Source organism: Ranitomeya variabilis, chromosome 2 (assembly GCF_051348905.1).
Source record: "Ranitomeya variabilis isolate aRanVar5 chromosome 2, aRanVar5.hap1, whole genome shotgun sequence".
NCBI classification, from domain to species: Eukaryota; Metazoa; Chordata; class Amphibia; order Anura; family Dendrobatidae; genus Ranitomeya; species Ranitomeya variabilis.
In genome coordinates, this window is record NC_135233.1 from 342,323,992 (window position 1) to 342,344,037 (window position 20,046).

General features: G+C 46.2%; 1 protein-coding gene across 1 annotated transcript in view; it reads right to left on the bottom strand.

Moving 5' to 3' along the window:
• Window positions 1-82: 82 nt before the first annotated feature.
• Window positions 83-20,046, bottom strand: part of CETN2 (centrin 2) — a 33,508-nt gene continuing 13,544 nt past the window's right edge. Inside the window, exon 5 of the mRNA XM_077285411.1 lies at window positions 83-2,946. Coding sequence (XP_077141526.1) covers window positions 2,857-2,946 — 90 coding nt within the window. The 3' untranslated portion in view covers window positions 83-2,856. The remainder of the gene's footprint in view (window positions 2,947-20,046) is intronic.

A 20,046-nucleotide genomic window follows, 5' to 3' on the forward strand; every position in this document is an offset into this window, starting at 1 on the left:
ACCGAGCCCCGCTATTCTTGGGAGATGCCCACAGCTGGGAAACCACGGACATCGTAAATAAGAGGACCACCTAGGACAGATGCATGATATATACATTTATTCAGGACAGAAGGCATTTCAGAATGACACCCAATATACTGTAAATATATAAAACACTTCTAATGGTTGGCTTTTCTGGACCTTTGTGAATGTCCTCAATGTCTTCTCCACCTTGGCAGTGCACACAAATACAGAAGGAAAAAAAACGTGTCTCACAACATCTGAAGCAAACGCTCACATATAGAGGCTTCAGTGCGAAAATCAGAAAGCTGCAACACAGCACCCATTCAACGCGGCTCCTCAACCTGAAAAACGGAGCCTTCAAAATCAAACTTGGGAAAAAGAGAGCAAACATCGAAGCAGCAAGGACGTGTGGGCCGAGAGACGTCAACCTGGAAAGTGAATGTTCACTTTTTTTTTTATTAGACCATTTTTTGGTCTAAAAATCTTTTGCCAATTAATATCTAAAAGTTAATGTGTAATCAGAAAATGGCCCAAGGTTTATATCTGGATTTTATGTTAAACATTTTTTTTTATTTTTTACATCACTGTTCATATAAAAAAACACAGATGTCTTCCAATTTCCACTCTAGCCACTAGGCCTAGTACTAGACACTTACTTCTTGTTCTGTACAGAAGACTTTCCAGCAGTCTCATTATCTTCACAGACAGGATAATAAAGACAGATTAGACCTCTATATATAGTATATAACACAGTATCCACCATTCACCTGTGATGTCACAGCTCACCTTCTCCCCTTTGTGCTTTTGTAAAGGTCCATGACTGCTTAAAGAAAAAAAAAGTATGAGTCTAGAATTAGAACTTATTGCCAGTGTGAAAATTGCAAGATTTCCGATTTTTTTTATATAAATATATAAGGATATGATAAATTAGAATAATATTATCCAAAATTACACAAATAATTTTAAAGGAAAAAACTGATTTAAACAATGGGCCATTTTCCTTTCGATATATCCTTAGTAGTGATGAGCTAATGTGCACTGATAAGGTGTTATCTTAGCATGCTCGGGTGCTAACAGTGTCTTCGGTGTGCTTGAATAATATGTTTGAGTCCCCGCGGCTGCATGTCTCGCGGCGGTTCAACAGCTGCAACCCACGCACGGATTTCCTGTTTGTCAGACAATCCCTGCATTTGTTGTGGATGTCGAACAGCTGCGAGACATGCAGCCGCGGGGACTCAAACATATTATTTGAGCATGCCGAAGTCACTCGGTTAGCACCTGAGCATGCTTAGATGACACCTCGAGCATGCTCACTCATCTCTAATCCTTAGAAGATTGGGAGTTCTGTTTTGCTGATGCAGAGCGCCGATTTCTTACATCCCCCATACATATTACCCTGACTTAAACCAAACGCAAATAAATTGGCCGACAGTCTGATATATATGGGGGCCCCTGAAAGATGATGTTGGGGGGAGATAAGGATCTGGCATTTACCAATTTCGGCAGAGCAAGGAGCTGTGAGAGACAGCTGCGGCTGAAACACTAGTATTTAACCTTTGCCTCTGTAGGTTTCGCAGCTCGGAGTAATCTCCAGTTACTATAAATTTCTATTAAAAAAATTCTATTAAAAAAATATTCAGCCTTTTGGACCTATTTAAGTGAAATAAAAACAGTTACACGTGGAACATTCACTTTAGCATATGGCACTTAAAAAACAGTCACAATAATAAAAACTCTTCCCACCTTTACTACGTGTAGCAAGCAAAAATACTATTCCAAGAATATACTTTTTTTATACAACAAAACTAGGTATTTACCAGGCTCCTCAGAAAAAGCCAGAGAAATGAGCATGACCGCATATGTCCAACAGGCAGATGACGGCAAGAGAATGATTGAGTCAGGACTACGTGTCTCGTGCCTCCTGGTCCAGCCCTGCTCCCAGCACTGATTGGCTGCTTTCTGCCTCTGCACTGTGTACACAGAAAGGAGCCAATCAGTGGTGTGGGCAGGGCAACACAGAGCTCAGCTTTCAGAGCTCTGCAGTGCAGAGGAGGCCGTAAAGCTCTGATGACTCGGAGTAACAGGTCACTGCTCTCGAAGGCAAGATAGGACAGGATTTTTATTTGGCAAAAAAACAAATCTATATGGAGGAGGACTGAAGCATTTTATAATATATTTCCTATATATGAATAGTTTCCAGATAAAAATATATAAACACAGTATGTATATATGGACACGCACACAACAGACATGAAGAATAAAACACTATACAATATTTGGTTCGACACTTTGTAATAAAACGTAGACGATGTTCATCAAGTTCTCCTAAAGGGTTAGTCCTGCTCCGCTCACCTCCGCATGGACGGCATCAGTAGACGTGATGTCACCTGAGCCGCTTGATGGAGAAGTAACCGGAGCAGGACTAACGCTTTCCATTCGGTAGTTTCCATATTGCAGCTCTCTAGCTGTGTCCCATCATCAGCCTGAGGATGATGGGAGGTGTAGCTTCATAACCGGAGAGGCGCACGCTGGAGACTACAGCTATAGCTGGACGCCACCAAACACTGAACACCTTCTACAATCTGTCCGCCTCCCTCGCATCACCAGGTACATCCTATAGGCACGGCTTTCCTTTTCTAAAGGGCAAAGTAAAATTAAAAGGCTGCCTGAACAAGTGTGGTCGGCAGGTTGAATGGTTTCTTTAGACATCTCCATCACCAGAACTGGTCAAGAAGGAGAGGTTGGTGAAGGACACAGTTGTGCTTTCATGTTTTTCAGAGGTTTTATCCATTCCCTAAGGATATAAAATGGAGATCGCTGAGGAAGGCCCCTGTGCTCATTGCAGTGTAGCTTTCAGTACAGGCTGGTCTTCTTCATTATTCTAAGGAACTCCTGCTCATTCACTTCCCCGTCTCCATCCCGGTCAGCTTCATCGATCATCTCCTGTAAAAAGAAATAGACTATAGGTGGAATACTGAGCCCAGCAGACGTTCACATCTTCTCTTCTCTGTGGATACAAGGAGATAATCTGAAATTAAAGGGGTTGTCTGGTGAGAACAAGTTATCACTTATCCTGTGTATAGGTGGTAACTCGTTGATCGGGGAGGGTCCGATGGGAGAGACTCGCCGTGGAATTTTTTATCCCCATTACAATATGATCTCGCAGTTGGATTTCTGACCCTCGCCCCATTCATTCTCTATGGTGCTGCAGGGAAAAGTGGAGCGCAACCCTCAGCAGCCCCACTGGGATGAATGGAGCGGCACACTGCTGCTCCACTTTAAGCCCGCAGTCAGGTGGCCATATAACAAGGATGACGATTGCATCGCAATGCTCGGACTGGCTGGCGGCTCTCCTGACCCAAGTGTGAGACCTTGTATTTCTCTGCACTTCTCAGGCTCGGGTCAGGAGAGCCGGCGGCCAGTCCGAGCATTGCAATGCAATTGTCCATCTGTCTGCACCCTCACTGGGATGAAAGTGCCAATCAGTGTCAGTCCCAGCAGTCGGACCCCCAAAGATCAACAAGTTATTACCTTTTCTGTGAATAGGTGATAACTTGTTTTCATTGGACAACACCTTTAGGCTTTAAGGGGTTGATCACTTTCAACACCCTCTTTCCATTAAAAAGGCGAATGGCGCTGAAGGATCTTAGGTGGTCTCATCAACAGGTGAGTCAGATCAACCAGAGTTAGACCAACCCTTTGCGGCACAGCCCCTCTAAATACCCACATCCCCCTTACTGTCCACATTCATAGGACTGTTCACTATAAACAACATCTGACAAATCACAGAGAATTGCGAGAAAATGCCGATGACTGGGGAAATTCCCAAATTAAACAGTTATTCCCATCTTTAGAGGTTATAAATCCGTAGCCCCCACCGATCGAGCCAAAGAAAAGTTATCTGCACAGCCCCTTCTGAATGGAATGATGGCCCGTGGTCGCTGGAGATACTGGAGTACAACTCTAAGCGTTCGGACACTCACCGCTCCAGCGACTTGTGTATCAAGGCTTTGGCAACTTACGTGCCGAAACACAATGCCATTTAATCACACTATGTTGTGATACAGCAGCGGCATTGTGCAATGTTTGGGTGTTGATTTCTCTTTTTTTGCTGAGATTTTAGAGCAATTCTCCAATCAAAACTCCGTGCTTTTTTTTTTTTAAACTCCTCATGTTTTTTGGAGAGTTTCTGGGTCTCAAAACATAGCCAAAATAACCTCAGTGTGAACACAGCCTTAACCTGGAGATCGTTGGTATAATCTTTACCTCTACTTATTTTCATACTGAAGCAAGAATTGTGTGATTTCTGGGGAGGAGAATGATGGCCGAGCTCTGAATCGTTAGATATTGGACCTAGTATTGCAGGCCAGCCCTACACGGTTCAGGGGGAAGTCATGGAGCAGCAATATGTAGCATTAGATTAACACTATTAGGCTATGTGCAGACGTTCAGGATTTCTTGCAGAAAGTTCCTGAGCAAAAGTGGACATTTTCTGCAAGAAATCCGCATGCGTTTTTTGCGCGTTTTTGGTGCGTTTTTTGGCGGATTTTTCCGGAGGTTCCCAATGCAATAATATACTGGGAAATCCGCAAAAAATCCGCAAAATTAATGAACATGCTGCGTTTTTTACCGCAAAAAAAATCATGTGCACAAAAATTGCGGAATGCATTCTAAATGACAGGATGCATAATGTATGCGTTTTGTATAGCGTTTTTATAGCGAAAAAACGCAAAAAATCTGCTACGTGTGCACACAGCCTTAATCCATAATCTGCTCAGCTGTAGACACATTTCTGGCATAAATTATTATAAATTCGTCTCTCCTTTTTCAAAGCACCACTGATTTTTTTTTTACAGTGACACAAAGTTAAAAAAAAAAAGTTGTGAATTATGACGTACATGTGGTGTGTGCCATAATTTAAGACTTTTTTAAAGCAGTTTCTGGCATAGAATGTTCCCAAGGGGGGGAATTGTGACATCATGCATAGAATGTTCCCACGGAAGGGGGGGTTGTGACATCACACATAGAATGTTCCCATGAGGGGGGGTTGTGACATCACGCAAAGAATGTTCCAATGGAGGGTTGTGATATCACACAAAGAATGTTCCAATGGAAGGTTGTGACATCACGCATAGAATGTTCCTACGGGGGGGGGGATGTGACATCACGAAAAGAATGTTCCAATGGGGGGGTCGTGACATCACACATAGAATGTTCGCACAGGCAATATTTGTGACATCACGCATAGAGTGTTTCCACGAGGGGAGGGGTGTGACATCACGCATAGAATGTTTCCATGGGGGAATTTGTGACATCACGCATAGAATGTTCCCACGGGGGGGATTTGTGATATCACGCATAGAATGTTCCCACAGGCGATATTTGTGACATCACGCATAGAATGTTCTCACGGGGGGGAATGTGAGACATCACGCATAGAATATTCCCATGGGGGGGATTTGTGACATCAAGCATAGAATGCTTGCACGGGGGGAAAGGGATGTGACATCACGCACAGAATGTTCCCATGGGGGGTTGTGACATCACGCACAGAATGCTCCCACGGGGGGGGGGGGGGGGGGGTTTGTGACATCACGCATAGAATGTTCCCATGGGGAGATATGTTACATCACGCATAGAATGTTCCGACATGGGGGGGAATTTGTGACATCACGCATAGAATGTTCCCACGGGGGGAGAGGGTTGTGTCATCACGCATAGAATGTTCCCACGAGGGGGGGATTTGTGACATCACGCATAGAATGTTGCCACGGGGGGAGAGGGTTGTGACATCACGCATAGAATGTTCCCACGAGGGGGGATTTGTGACATCACGCATAGAATGTTGCCACGGGGGGAGAGGGTTGTGACATCACGCATAGAATGTTCCCACGAGGGGGGATTTGTGACATCACGCATAGAATGTTCCCCTTGGGGGGGGTTGTGATATCACTAGTGTTGAGCGATACCTTCCGATATTCAAAAGTATCGGTATCGGATTGGATTGGCCGATATCCAAAAAAATATCGGATATCGCCGATACCGATACCCGATACCAATACAAGAGAATGGGACACAAATATCGGAACGTAAATCAGCCCTTTCTGTCCTTCTATATGCTGTTCTGGAGGGGGGAAGAGTGTGGGCGGTGCGTGGGCAGACACTGTGAGTGTCTGTGTGTGCGGGCGGGGTCTGTGCGGGCCTGCCAGGGATCTAATTCTATGCGGCGCTGTATCCGGGCTGCCCAGGCTCTATGCGGCGTGCCGGGGCTCGATGCGGCGTGGGGGGGGGGGGTCTCTGTGCGGCGTGGGGGGGTCTCTGCGGCGTGGGGGTGGGTCTCTGCGGCGTGGGAGGGGGGGTCTCAGTGCGGGCATCGTCCGATGGGACTACAAGTCCCATCGGGCTATGCCTGCTACACTGACAGTGATTGACACATTAGCTAATGATGGGACAGTAGTAGTCCCATCATCCGGCTAATGTGTTGAATGTAAAAAAAAAAAATTACTCTATACATGCTAAATACATACATACATGCTACATACATGCATACATGCTACATACATACATTCTACATACATACATACATGCTACATACATACATGCTACATACATACATGCTACATACATACATTCTACATACATACATGCTACATACATACATGCTACATACATACATACATTCTACATACATACATACATTCTACATACATACATACATGCTACATACTACGTACATACATGCTACATACATACATGCTACATACATGCTACATACATACATGCTACATACTACATACATACATGCTACATACATGCTACATACATACATACATGCTATATACTACATACATACATGCTACATACATACATACATACATGCTACATACATGCTACCTGCTACATACATACTTGTTATGATCCTTAGTGGTTGAGGATCACAAATTACTCCAGCTAAGTAACAAACATAGGACAAGCTCTAGGGAGGTGGCAAACTGGACTGACCGCAAATCTGAACCTATCCAAACACACTAGAAGTAGCCGGTGAACGTGCCTAAAAAATCCTAGACGTCTCGAGCCAGCCTAAGGAACTAACTACCCCTAGAGAGAAAGAAAGACCTCTCTTGCCTCCAGAGAAATAATCCCCAAAGATATAGAAGCCCCCAACAAATAATAACGGTGAGGTAAGAGGAAGGCACATACACAGGGGTGAAAGCAGATTCAGCAAATGAGGCCCACTAATACTAGATAGCAGAAAATAGAAAAGGGAATCTATGCGGTCAGTAAAAAACCCTTACAAAATATCCACTCTGAGATTTCAAGAACCCCCGCACCAACTAACGGTGTGGGGGGAGAAACTCAGTCCCCTAGAGCAACCAGCAAGCGAGGAAATCACATTTTAGCAAGCTGGACTAAAAACATAATGAACACTGATAATCAAAAAATGATCAACAAAAACTTAGCTTGTCTTGGAGAGACTGGGAGCAAGGTAGACACCAGGAATCTGAAGAGCACTGAATACATTGATAGCAGGCAAGGAACTGAGTATCCAGGTGAGTTAAATAGGAAACCAACCAAGGATAACGAACAGCTGATGCTGCCAACCTGCAGAAAGACAACACTACACAGTACCGCTTGTGACCACTAGAGTGAGCCCAAAAATAGAGTTCACAACACATACTACATACATATATGCTACATACATACATGCTACATACATGCTACATACATACTACATACATTCTACATACATACATGCTACATACATACTGCATACATACATACATCCATACATACTACATACATGCTACATACATCCATACATACTACATACATGTTACATACATACTACATGCATACATACTGCATACATACATACATACAGTACATACATACAGTACATTAAACATAGATTACATACTCACCATTACTTGTCATTTTGATCCCCGAAGCCAGTGTCATCTGTAAAAAATGTGAAAAAAACAAACAACCAATATACTCCCTGTCCGCAGAAATCCACGAGTGTCCCACGACGATCTCCCGTGGAGAGCAGCAGCAACAGCTGTTGCAACCGCTCTCCAGGGGCCCCAGAAACACAATGACGGGAGGAAGGTATCCTTCCGCCACTGTATTCCTCCGCCGCTGTAAAAAAAAAGTCCCTAGTCTCACTTTATGGCATTGCTGGCTGACAAATTTTCCCAGGCAGCAATTGCCATAAAGTGACACTTTGAACTCAGGTAACCTCAGTGATGCACTGCAGGAGCCATTGTCTCCTGTCAGTGTGTCACTGAGGGTCCTATAGAGCAGTGACATCACCCGATGTCACTGTTCTATAGGGGAGATCGTCGTGGGACACTCGTTATTAATTGGACTACGGCGGACAGGTAGTATATGGTTTATTATTTTACGTTTTTTGCAGGCGCTGAAGTATGGTAAGTATGGTGAAATGAAGAATATTAAAATACTTTTTCCTAATGTGTGTGTGTTTTATTAACCCTTTTCTTACTATTGGATTAATAATGGATAGGCGTCTTATTGACGCCTCTCCGTTATTAACTCGGCTTAATGTCACCTTACGATAGCAAGGTGACATTAACCCCTTATTACCCCATATCCCACCGCTACACGGGAGTGGGAAGAGAGGGGCTAAGTGCCGGAATTGGCGCATCTTACAGATGCGCCATTTCCGGGGCGGCTGCGGACTGGTATTTGCAGCCGGGGGGGGGGGGGGGGGGGCAATATCCATGGCCCCTCTCTAGGCTATGAATATCAGCCCGCAGCTGTCTGCGTAGCCTTTCTGGCTATAAAATATAGGGGGACCCCACGTCATTTTTTTGGGGGGTCCCCCTATTTTAATAGCCAGTAAAGGCTACGCTACTGCGGGCTGATATTCATAGCAGGCTACAAATATTGGCCCCCGGCTTTCCCCCTCTGGCGCAGAAAATTGCGAGGGAGCCCACGCCGTTTTTTTCCGATTTTTTTTTTTTTTAAATTCAACGCTCATAAAGGCCTCTTTCACACTTGCGTCGTTACGGGTCCGTCGCTATGCGTCGGGCCGACGCACCGACGCACGTTGTGAAATTTGTACACGACGTGGGCAGCGGATGCAGTTTTTCAACGCATCCGCTGCCCATTCTGAAGTGCGGGGAGGAGGGGGCAGAGTTTCTGCTGCGCATGCGCGGTAGAAAATGGCGGATGCGACGGACAAAAAAACGTTCACTTGAACGTTTTTTCGTGCCGACGGTCTGACAAAACACGACGGATCCATTGCACGACGGATGTGACTTGTGGCCTTCCGTCGCTAATACAAGTCTATGGGTAAAAAACGCATCCTGCGAGCACATTTGCAGGATCCATTTTTTTCCACCGGATCCGTGTTTTACCGCCGGATCCGTTTTTTTCTGCCAGATCCGTTTTTTTCCGCCGGATCTGTTTTTTCTCGTTGTATTAGCGCCGGATTGCGCCTGATGGCCACACGTTTCATCCGTTTTTTTGCCGGATCCGTCAAAAAAGCTGTTTCTGCCTGACGGATAACACATACAGAGGAACGTTTTTTCTGTCCGGCAAAAACACGCACAGCGACGGATCCGGCAAAAAACGTATGAAACTGAGATGTGAAATGATGAATCCGGCTTCTGAATCTGTTTTTTCATGCATGTTTCCATTCAAATCATGCACATTTTCCGTTTATTTTTTTTCCAAATACTGCATCAAAACCTGCATCAAAACTGCACCAAAAACTGCATCAAAAACCGCACCAAAAACCTGCATCAAAAAAAGCACCAAAAACTGCATCAAAAACAGTATCAAAAAGCTACATCAAAAACAGCACCAAAAACCGCACCACAAACCTGCACCAAAATCTGCATCAAAAACCGCACCAAAAACCTGCACGAAAAACTGCATCAAAAACTGCATCGAAAACCGCATAAAAAAAGCACCAAAAACTGCACCAAAAACATACATCAAAAACAGCACCAAAAACTGCATCGAAAACCGCATCAAATACCGCACCAAAAGCCTGCATAAAAAAGCACCAAAAACTGCACCAAAAACATACATCAAAAACAGCACCAAAAACTGCATTAAAAACCGCACCAAAAACTGCATCAAAACCTGCATAAAAAACTGGTGCAGTTTTGATGCGGTTTTTGATGCTGTTTTTGATGCAGTTTTTGATGCAAGTTTTTGGTGCAGTTTTTGGTGCAGGTTTTTGGTGCGGTTTTTCATAACGGTTTTTTATGCCGTTTTTGGTGCTGTTTTTGATATAGGTTTTTGGTGCAGTTTTTGGTGCTGTTTTTGATGTAGGTTTTTGGTGCGGATTTTGATGCAGTTTTTGGTGCTTCTTTGATGCAGGTTTTTGGTGTGGTTTTTGATGCGGTTTTTGATGCAGGTTTTTGGTGCGGTTTTTGATGCAGTTTTTGATGCTGTATTTGATGTAGCTTTTTGATGCTGTTTTTGATGCAGTTTTTGGTGCAGTTTTGATGCAGGTTTTGATGAGGTTTTTGGAAAATAAATAAACAGAAAATGTGCATGATTTGAATGGAAACATGCATAAAAAAACCGGACAAAAACCGTTCCTATGTGTTTTCCGTCCGGCGGAAACAGTTTTTTTGACGGATCCTGCAAAAAACGGATGAAACGTGTGGCCATCAGGCGCAATCCGGCGCTAATACAACTTTATGAGAAAAAAACGGATCTGGCGGAAAAAAACGGATGCGGCAGGAAAAAAGGATCCGGCGGAACAAAAACGGATCTGGTGGAAAAAAACGGATCCGGTGGAAAAACAGATCTGGCGGAAATAAAACGGATCTGACGGAAAAAAACGGATCCGGCGGAAAAAAACAGATCCTGCAAATGTGCTCGCAGGATGCGTTTTTCCCCATAGACTTGTATTAGCGACGGATCGCGACGAATGGCCAAACGTCGCGTCCATCGTGCAACGGATCCGTCGTGTTTTGGCGTGAACGTTTTTTTGTCCGTCGCATCCGCCATTTTCTACCGCGTATGCGCGGCAGAAACTCTGCCCCCTCCTCCCCGCACTTCAGAATGGGCAGCGGATGCGTTGAAAAACTGTATCCGCTGCCCACGTCGTGTACAAATTTCACAACGTGCGTCGGTACGTCAGCCCGACGCATAGCGACGGACCCGTACCGACGCAAGTGTGAAAGAGGCCTTTATGAGCGTTGAATTTAAAAAAAAAAAAAACGGTAAAAAACGGCGTGGGCTCCCGCGCAATTTTCTGCGCCAGAGGGGGAAAGCCGACGGCCAATATTTGTAGCCTGCTATGAATATCAGCCCGCAGCTGTCTGCGTAGCCTTTACTGGCTATTAAAATAGGGGGACCCCCCAAAAAAATGACGTGGGGTCCCCCTATATTTTATAGCCAGAAAGGCTACGCAGACAGCTGCGGGCTGATATTCATAGCCTAGAGAGGGGCCATGGATATTGCCCCCCCCCCCCCTGGCTACAAATACCAGTCCGCAGCCGCCCCGGAAATGGCGCATCTGTAAGATGCGCCAATTCCGGCACTTAGCCCCTCTCTTCCCACTCCGGTGTAGCGGTGGGATATGGGGTAATAAGGGGTTAATGTCACCTTGCTATCGTAAGGTGACATTAAGCCGGGTTAATAATGGAGAGGCGTCAATAAGACGCCTATCCGTTATTATTCCAATAGTAAGAAAAGGGTTAATAAAACACACACACATTAGGAAAAAGTATTTTAATATTCTTCATTTCACCATACTTACCATACTTCAGCACCTGCAAAAAACGTAAAATAATAAACCGTATACTACCTGTCCGCCGTAGTCCAATTAATAACGAGTGTCCCACGACAATCTCCCCTATAGAACAGTGACATCGGGTGATGTCACTGCTCTATAGGACCCTCAGTGACACACTGACAGGAGACAATGGCTCCTGCAGTGCATCACTGAGGTTACTATAGTTCAAAGTGTCACTTTATGGCAATTGCTGCCTGGGAAAAATTGTCAGCCAGCAATGCCATAAAGTGAGACTAGGGACTTTTTTTTTTACAGTGGCGGAGGAATACAGTGGCGGAAAGATACCTTCCTCCCGTCATTGTGTTCCTGGGGCCCCTGGAGAGCGGTTGCAACAGCTGTTGCTGCTGCTCTCCACGGGAGATCATCGTGGGACACTCGTGGATTTCTGCGGACAGGGAGTATATTGGTTGTTTGTTTTTTTCATATTTTTTACAGATGACACTGGCTTCGGGGAACAAAGTGACAAGTAATGGTGAGTATGTAATCTATGTTTAATGTACTGTATGTCTATATGTATGTATTGTATGTATGTATGCAGTATGTATGCATGTAGTATGTATGTAGTATGTCTGTATGTATGTAGCATGTATGTAGTATGTATGGATGTATGTAGTATGTATGTATGTAGCATGTATGTAGTATGTATGGATGTATGTATGCAGTATGTATGTAGCATGTATGTATCATGTATATAGTATGTATGGATGTATGTAGTATGTATGTAGCATGTATGTAGTATGTATGGATGTATGTATGCTGTATGTATGTAGCATGTATGTAGTATGTATGTATGTATGTATGTAGCATGTATGTAGCATGCATGTAGCATGTATGTAGTATGTATGTAGTATGTAGCATGTATGTAGCATGTATGTATGTAGTATGTATGTAGTATGTAGCATGTATATAGCATGTATGTATGTAGTATGTATGTATGTAGCATGTATGTAGCATGTAGTATGTATGTAGTATGTATGTAGTATGTAGCATGTATGTAGTATGTATGTATGTAGCATGTATGTAGTATGTATGTAGCATGTATGTAGTATGTAGCATGTATGTATGTAGCATGTATGTATGTAGCATATGTGTATGTAGCATGTATGTATGTAGCATGTATGTACAGTGGGGCAAAAAAGTATTTAGTCATTCAGCAATAGTGCAAGTTCCACCACTTAAAAAGATGAGAGGCGTCTGTAATTTACATCATAGGTAGACCTCAACTATGGGAGACAAACTGAGAAAAAAAAATCCAGAAAATCACATTGTCTGTTTTTTTATCATTTTATTTGCATATTATGGTGGAAAATAAGTATTTGGTCAGAAACAAAATTTCATCTCAATACTTTGTAATATATCCTTTGTTGGCAATGACAGAGGTCAAACATTTTCTGTAAGTCTTCACAAGGTTGCCACACACTGTTGTTGGTATGTTGGCCCATTCCTCCATGCAGATCTCCTCTAGAGCAGTGATGTTTTTGGCTTTTCGCTTGGCAACACGGACTTTCAACTCCCTCCAAAGGTTTTCTATAGGGTTGAGATCTGGAGACTGGCTAGGCCACTCCAGGACCTTGAAATGCTTCTTACGAAGCCACTCCTTCGTTGCCCTGGCGGTGTGCTTTGGATCATTGTCATGATGAAAGACCCAGCCACGTTTCATCTTCAATGCCCTTGCTGATGGAAGGAGGTTTGCACTCAAAATCTCACGTTACATGGCCCCATTCATTCTTTCATGTACCCGGATCAGTCGTCCTGGCCCCTTTGCAGAGAAACAGCCCCAAAGCATGATGTTTCCACCACCATGCTTTACAGTAGGTATGGTGTTTGATGGATGCAACTCAGTATTCTTTTTCCTCCAAACACGACAAGTTGTGTTTCTACCAAACAGTTCCAGTTTGGTTTCACCAGACCATAGGACATTCTCCCAAAACTCCTCTGGATCATCCAAATGCTCTCTAGCAAACTTCAGACGGGCCCGGACATGTACTGGCTTAAGCAGTGGGACACGTCTGGCACTGCAGGATCTGAGTCAATGGTGGCGTAGTGTGTTACTTATGGTAGGCCTTGTTACATTGGTCCCAGCTCTCTGCAGTTCATTCACTAGGTCCCCCCGCGTGGTTCTGGGATTTTTGCTCACCGTTCTTGTGATCATTCTGACCCCACGGGGTGGGATTTTGCGTGGAGCCCCAGATCGAGGGAGATTATCAGTGGTCTTGAATGTCTTCCATTTTCTAATTATTGCTCCCACTGTTGATTTCTTCACTCCAAGCTGGTTGGCTATTGCAGATTCAGGCTTCCCAGCCTGGTGCAGGGCTACAATTTTGTTTCTGGTGTCCTTTGACAGCTCTTTGGTCTTCACCATAGTGGAGTTTGGAGTCAGACTGTTTGAGGGTGTGCACAGGTGTCTTTTTATACTGATAACAAGTTTAAACAGGTGCCATTACTACAGGTAATGAGTGGAGGAAAGAGGAGACTCTTAAAGAAGAAGTTACAGGTCTGTGAGAGCCAGAAATCTTGATTGTTTGGTTCTGACCAAATAATTATTTTCCACCATAATATGCAAATAAAATGATAAAAAAAACAGACAATGTGATTTTCTGGATTTTTTTTTCTCAGTTTGTCTCCCATAGTTGAGGTCTACCTATGATGTAAATCACAGACACCTCTCATCTTTTTAAGTTGTGGAACTTGCACTATTGCTGAATGACTAAATACTTTTTTGCCCCACTGTATGTAGCATGTATGTATGTATATAGTATGTATGTAGCACGTATGTAGTATGTATGTAGCATGTATGTATGTATGTAGTATGTATGTAGCATGTATGTATGTATGTATGTAGCATGTATGTATGTAGCATGTATGGAGTATTTTTTTTTACATTCAACACATTAGCCGGATGATGGGACTACTACTGTCCCATCATTGGCTAATGTGTCAATCACTGTCAGTGTAGCAGGCATCGTCCGATGGGACTTGTAGTCCCATCGGACGATGCCTGCACAGACACAAAGACCCCCGGCAGTCCGCACAGACCCCCCCGGCAGGCCATACAGACCCCGGAGAGGCCGCACAGACCCCCCGGCAGGCCGTACAGACCCCGGAGAGGAAGCACAGACCCCCCGGCAGGCCGTACAGACCCCGGAGAGGCCGCACAGACCCCCCGGCAGGTCGTACAGACCCCGGAGAGGCCGCACAGACCCCCCGGCAGGCCGTAAGACCCCGGAGAGGCTGCACAGACCCCCGGCAGGCACGCACACTCGCACAGACCCCGCCCGCACAGAGACACGCAGTCTCCGCCCACGCACCGCCCACACTCCATTATAGTGATTTTTGCACTGTGGGGACTTCCGATTCCGATTTCGCAGAAATATCGGAACTCGGTATCGGAATTCCGATACAGCGAATATCGGCCGATACCCGATATTTGGAGTATCGGAATGCTCAACACTAGACATCACGCATAGAATGTTCCCACTAGGGGGGTTGTGACATCACGCATAGAATGCACCCACTGGGGGGGATTTGTGACATCAAGCATAGAATGTTCCCACGAGGGGGGATTTGTGACATCACGCATAGAATGTTCGTACGGGGGGAGGGTTGTGACATCACGCATAGAATGTTCCCATGAGGGGGGGTTGCGACATCACGCATAGAATGTTCCCAAGGGGTGGGGAGGATTTGTGACATCACGCACAGAATGTTCGCACGGGGGGATTTGTGACATCACGCACAGAATGTTCCCACGGGGGGTTAGGGTTGTGACATCACGCATAGAATGTTCCAATGGGAAGGTTGTGACATCACGCATAAAATGTTCCCACGGAAGGGGGGTTGTGACATCACGCATAGAATGTTCCCACGGAGGGGGGGGGTTGTGACATCACGCTTAGAATGTTCCCATGGGGGGGTTGTGACATTACGCATAGATAATTCCCATGGGGGGAGGGGGGGGTTGTGTCATCACGCATAGATTGTTCCCAAGAGGGGGGATTTGTGACATCACGCACAGAATGTTCCCACGAGGGGGGGATTTGTGACATCACGCATAGAATGTTCCCCTTGGGGGGATATGTGACATCACGCATAGAATGTTCCCACGGGGGGAGAGGGTTGTGACATCACGCATAGAATGTTTCCATGGGGGGGTTGTGACATCACGCATAGAATGTTCCGATGGGGGGATTTGAGACATCAAGCATAGAATGTTCCCACGAGGGGAGATTTGTGACATCACGCACAGAATATTCCCACGGGTGGGTGACATCATGCATAGAATGCTCCCACAGGCGATATTTGTGACATCAAGCATAGAATGTTCCCACTGGGGCGATTTGTGACATCACGCAAAGAATGTTCCCACGAGGAGGAATTTGTGACATCGCGCATAGAATGTTCCCATGGGGGGGGGGGTTGGGACATCACGCATAGAATGTTCCCACTGGGGGGGTTGTGACAGCAAGCATAGAATGTTCCCACGGGGGGGGATTTGTGACATCACGCATAGAATGTTCCCACGAGGGGGGATTTGTGACATCACGCATAGAATGTTCCCACGAGGGGGGATTTGTGACATCACGCATAGAATGTTCCCACGAGGGGGAATTTGTGACATCACGCATAGAATGTTCGCATGGGGGAAGGGTTGTGACATCACGCATAGAATGTTCCCAAGGGATGGCGGATTTGTGACATCACGCACAGAATGTTCCCACGGGGGGTTAGGGTTGTGACATCACGCATAAAATGTTCCCACGGAAGGGGGGTTGTAACATCACGCATAGAATGTTCCCACGGGGGGGGGGGGGGGGGGGGTTGTGACATCACGTATAGAATGCTCCCACTGGGGGAATTTGTGACATCAGGCATAGAATGTTCCTATAGGGGGTTGTGACAACACGCATAGAATGTTCCTACGGGGGGGTTGTGACATCACGAATAGAATGTTCCCACGGAGGGGAGGTTTGTGACATTGCGCATAGATTGTTCCCACTGGGGGAATTTGTGACATCACGCACAGAATGTTCCTACGGGGGGTTGTGACATCACGCATAGAATGTTCCTACGGGGGGTGGGTTGTGACATCACGCATAGAATGTTCCCATGAGGGGGGATTTGTGACATCACGCATAGAATGTTCCCACGGAGGGGGGGGGGTTTGTGACATCACGCACAGAATGTTCCTACGGGGAGGGGGGGTTGTGACATCACGCATAGAATGTTCCCACGGGGGGGTTGTGACATCACGCATAGAATGTTCCCATGAGGGGGGATTTGTGACATCAAGAATAGAATGTTCCCATTGGGGCGATTTGTGACATCATGCAAAGAATGTTCCCACGGGGGGGAATTTGTGACATCGCGCATAGAATGTTCCCATGGGGGGTTGGGGCATCACGCATAGAATGTTCCCACTGGGGGGGATTTGTGACAGCAAGCATAGAATGTTCCCACGGGGGGATTTGTGACATCACACATAGAATGTTCACACGGGGGAAGGGTTGTGACATCACGCATAGAATGTTCCCACGAGGGGGGATGTGTGACATCACGCATAGAATGTTCACACGGGGGAAGGGTTGTGACATCACGCATAGAATGTTCCCAAGGGGTGGAGGATTTGTGACATCACGCACAGAATGTTCCTACGGGGAGGGGGGGGGGGGGTGACATCACGCATAGAATGTTCCCACGAGGGGGGGATTTGTGACATCACGCACAGAATGTTCCCACGAGGGGGGATTTGTGACATCACGCATAGAATGTTCCCCTTGGGGGGATATGTGACATCACGCATAGAATGTTCCCACGGGGGGAGAGGGTTGTGACATCACGCATAGAATGTTTCCATGGGGGGGATTTGAGACATCAAGCATAGAATGTTCCCACGAGGGGAGATTTGTGACATCTCGCATAGAATGTTCCCACTGAGGGGGTTGTGACATCATGCATAGAATGCTCCCACAGGCGATATTTGTGACATCAAGCATAGAATGTTCCCACTGGGGCGATTTGTGACATCACGCAAAGAATGTTCCCACGAGGGGGAATTTGTGACATCGCGCATAGAATGTTCCCATGGGGGGGTGGGTTGGGACATCACGCATAGAATGTTCCCACTGCAGGGGTTGTGACAGCAAGCATAGAATGTTCCCACGGGGGGGATTTGTGAAATCACGCATAGAATGTTCCCATGTGGGATGGGGGTTGTGACATCATGCATAGAATGTTCCCACGGGGGGAGGGGGGGGGGTGACATCACGCATAGAATGTTCCCACAGGGTGGTTGTGACATCACGCATAGAATGTTCTCATTGGGGGGATTTGTGACATCACGCATAGAATGTTACCATGGGGGGGGAGAGGGTTCTGATATCACGCATAGAAGGTTCCCATGGGGGGTGTTGTGACATCACGCATAGAATGTTCCCACGGGGGGGGGGGTTGTGACATCACTCAAAGAATGTTCCCACGGCGATATTTGTAACATCACGCATAGAATGTTACCATGGGGAGGATTTGTGACTTCACGCATAGAATGTTCCCATGGGGGGGTTGTTTCATCACGCATAGAATGTTCCCATGGGGGGGTTGTTTCATCACGCATAGAATGTTCCCATGGGGGGGTTGTGACATCACGCATAGAATGTTCCCACTGGGCGGATTTGTGACATCATGCATAGAATGTTCCCACGGGGGGGATTTGTGACATCACGCACAGAATGTTCCCACGAGGGGGGATATGTGACATCACGCATAGAATGTTCCCATGAGGGGGGATTTGTGACATCACGCATAGAATGTTCCCATGTGGGGGGGGGGGTTGTGACATCATGCATAAAATGTTCCCACGGGGGGGAGGGGGGGTTGTGACACCACACATAGAATGTTCCCACAGGCGATATTTGTGACATCACGCATAGAATGTTTCCACAGGGGGGGGGTTGTGACATCACGCATACAATGCTACCACGGGGGGGGGGGGAGGGTTGTGACATCACGCATAGAATGTTTCTATGGGGGGGGGATTTTTGACATCACGCATAAAATGTTCCCACGGGGGGAGAGGGTTGTGACATCACGCATAGAATGTTCCCATGGGGGGGTTGTGTTATCACGCATAGAATGTTCCCATGGGGGGGGGGGGATTTGTGACATCACGCATAGAATGTTCCCACTGGGGGGATTTGTGACATCACGCACAGAATGTTCCCACGGGGGGATTTGTGACATCACACACAGAATGTTCCCACGAGGGGGGATATGTGACATCACGCATAGAACGTTCCCACGGGGGGAGAGGGTTGTGACATCATGCATAGAATGTTCCCACGGGGGGTTGTGACATCACTCATAGAATGTTCCCACAGGCGACATTTGTGACATCAAGCATAGAATGTTCCCATGGGGAGGATCTGTGACATCACGCATAGAATGTTCCCAAGACGGGGGATTTGTGACATCACGCATAGAATGTTCCCATGTGGGATGGGGGTTGTGACATCATGCATAGAATGTTCCCACGGGGGGGGGGGGGGGGTGACATCACGCATAGAATGTTCCCACAGGGTGGTTGTGACATCACGCATAGAATGTTCCCATTGGGGTGATTTGTGACATCACGCATAGAATGTTCCCATGGGGGGAGAGGGTTCTGACATCACGCATAGAATGTTCCCACGGGCGATATTTGTGACATCACGCATAGAATGTTACCATGGGGAGGATTTGTGACTTCACGCATAGAATGTTCCCATGGGGGGAGTTGTTTCATCACGCATAGAATGTTCCCATGGGGGGGTTGTGACATCACGCATAGAATGTTCCCACTGGGCGGATTTGTGACATCATGCATAGAATGTTCCCACGGGGGGATTTGTGACATCACACACAGAATGTTCCCACGAGGGGGGATATGTGACATCACGCATAGAAAGTTCCCACGGGGGGAGAGGGTTGTGACATCATGCATAGAATGTTCCCACGGGGGGTTGTGACATCACTCATAGAATGTTCCCACAGGCGACATTTGTGACATCAAGCATAGAATGTTCCCATGGGGAGGATTTGAGACATCATGCATAGAGTGTTCCCATGGGGGGGATTTGAGACATCATGCACAGAGTGTTCCCATGGGGGGGGATTTGTGACATCACGCATAGAATGTTCCCATGGGGGGGTGACATCACGCATAGAATGCTCCCACAGAGTGGTTGTGACATCATGCATAGAATGTTCCCACGGGGGGTTGTGACATC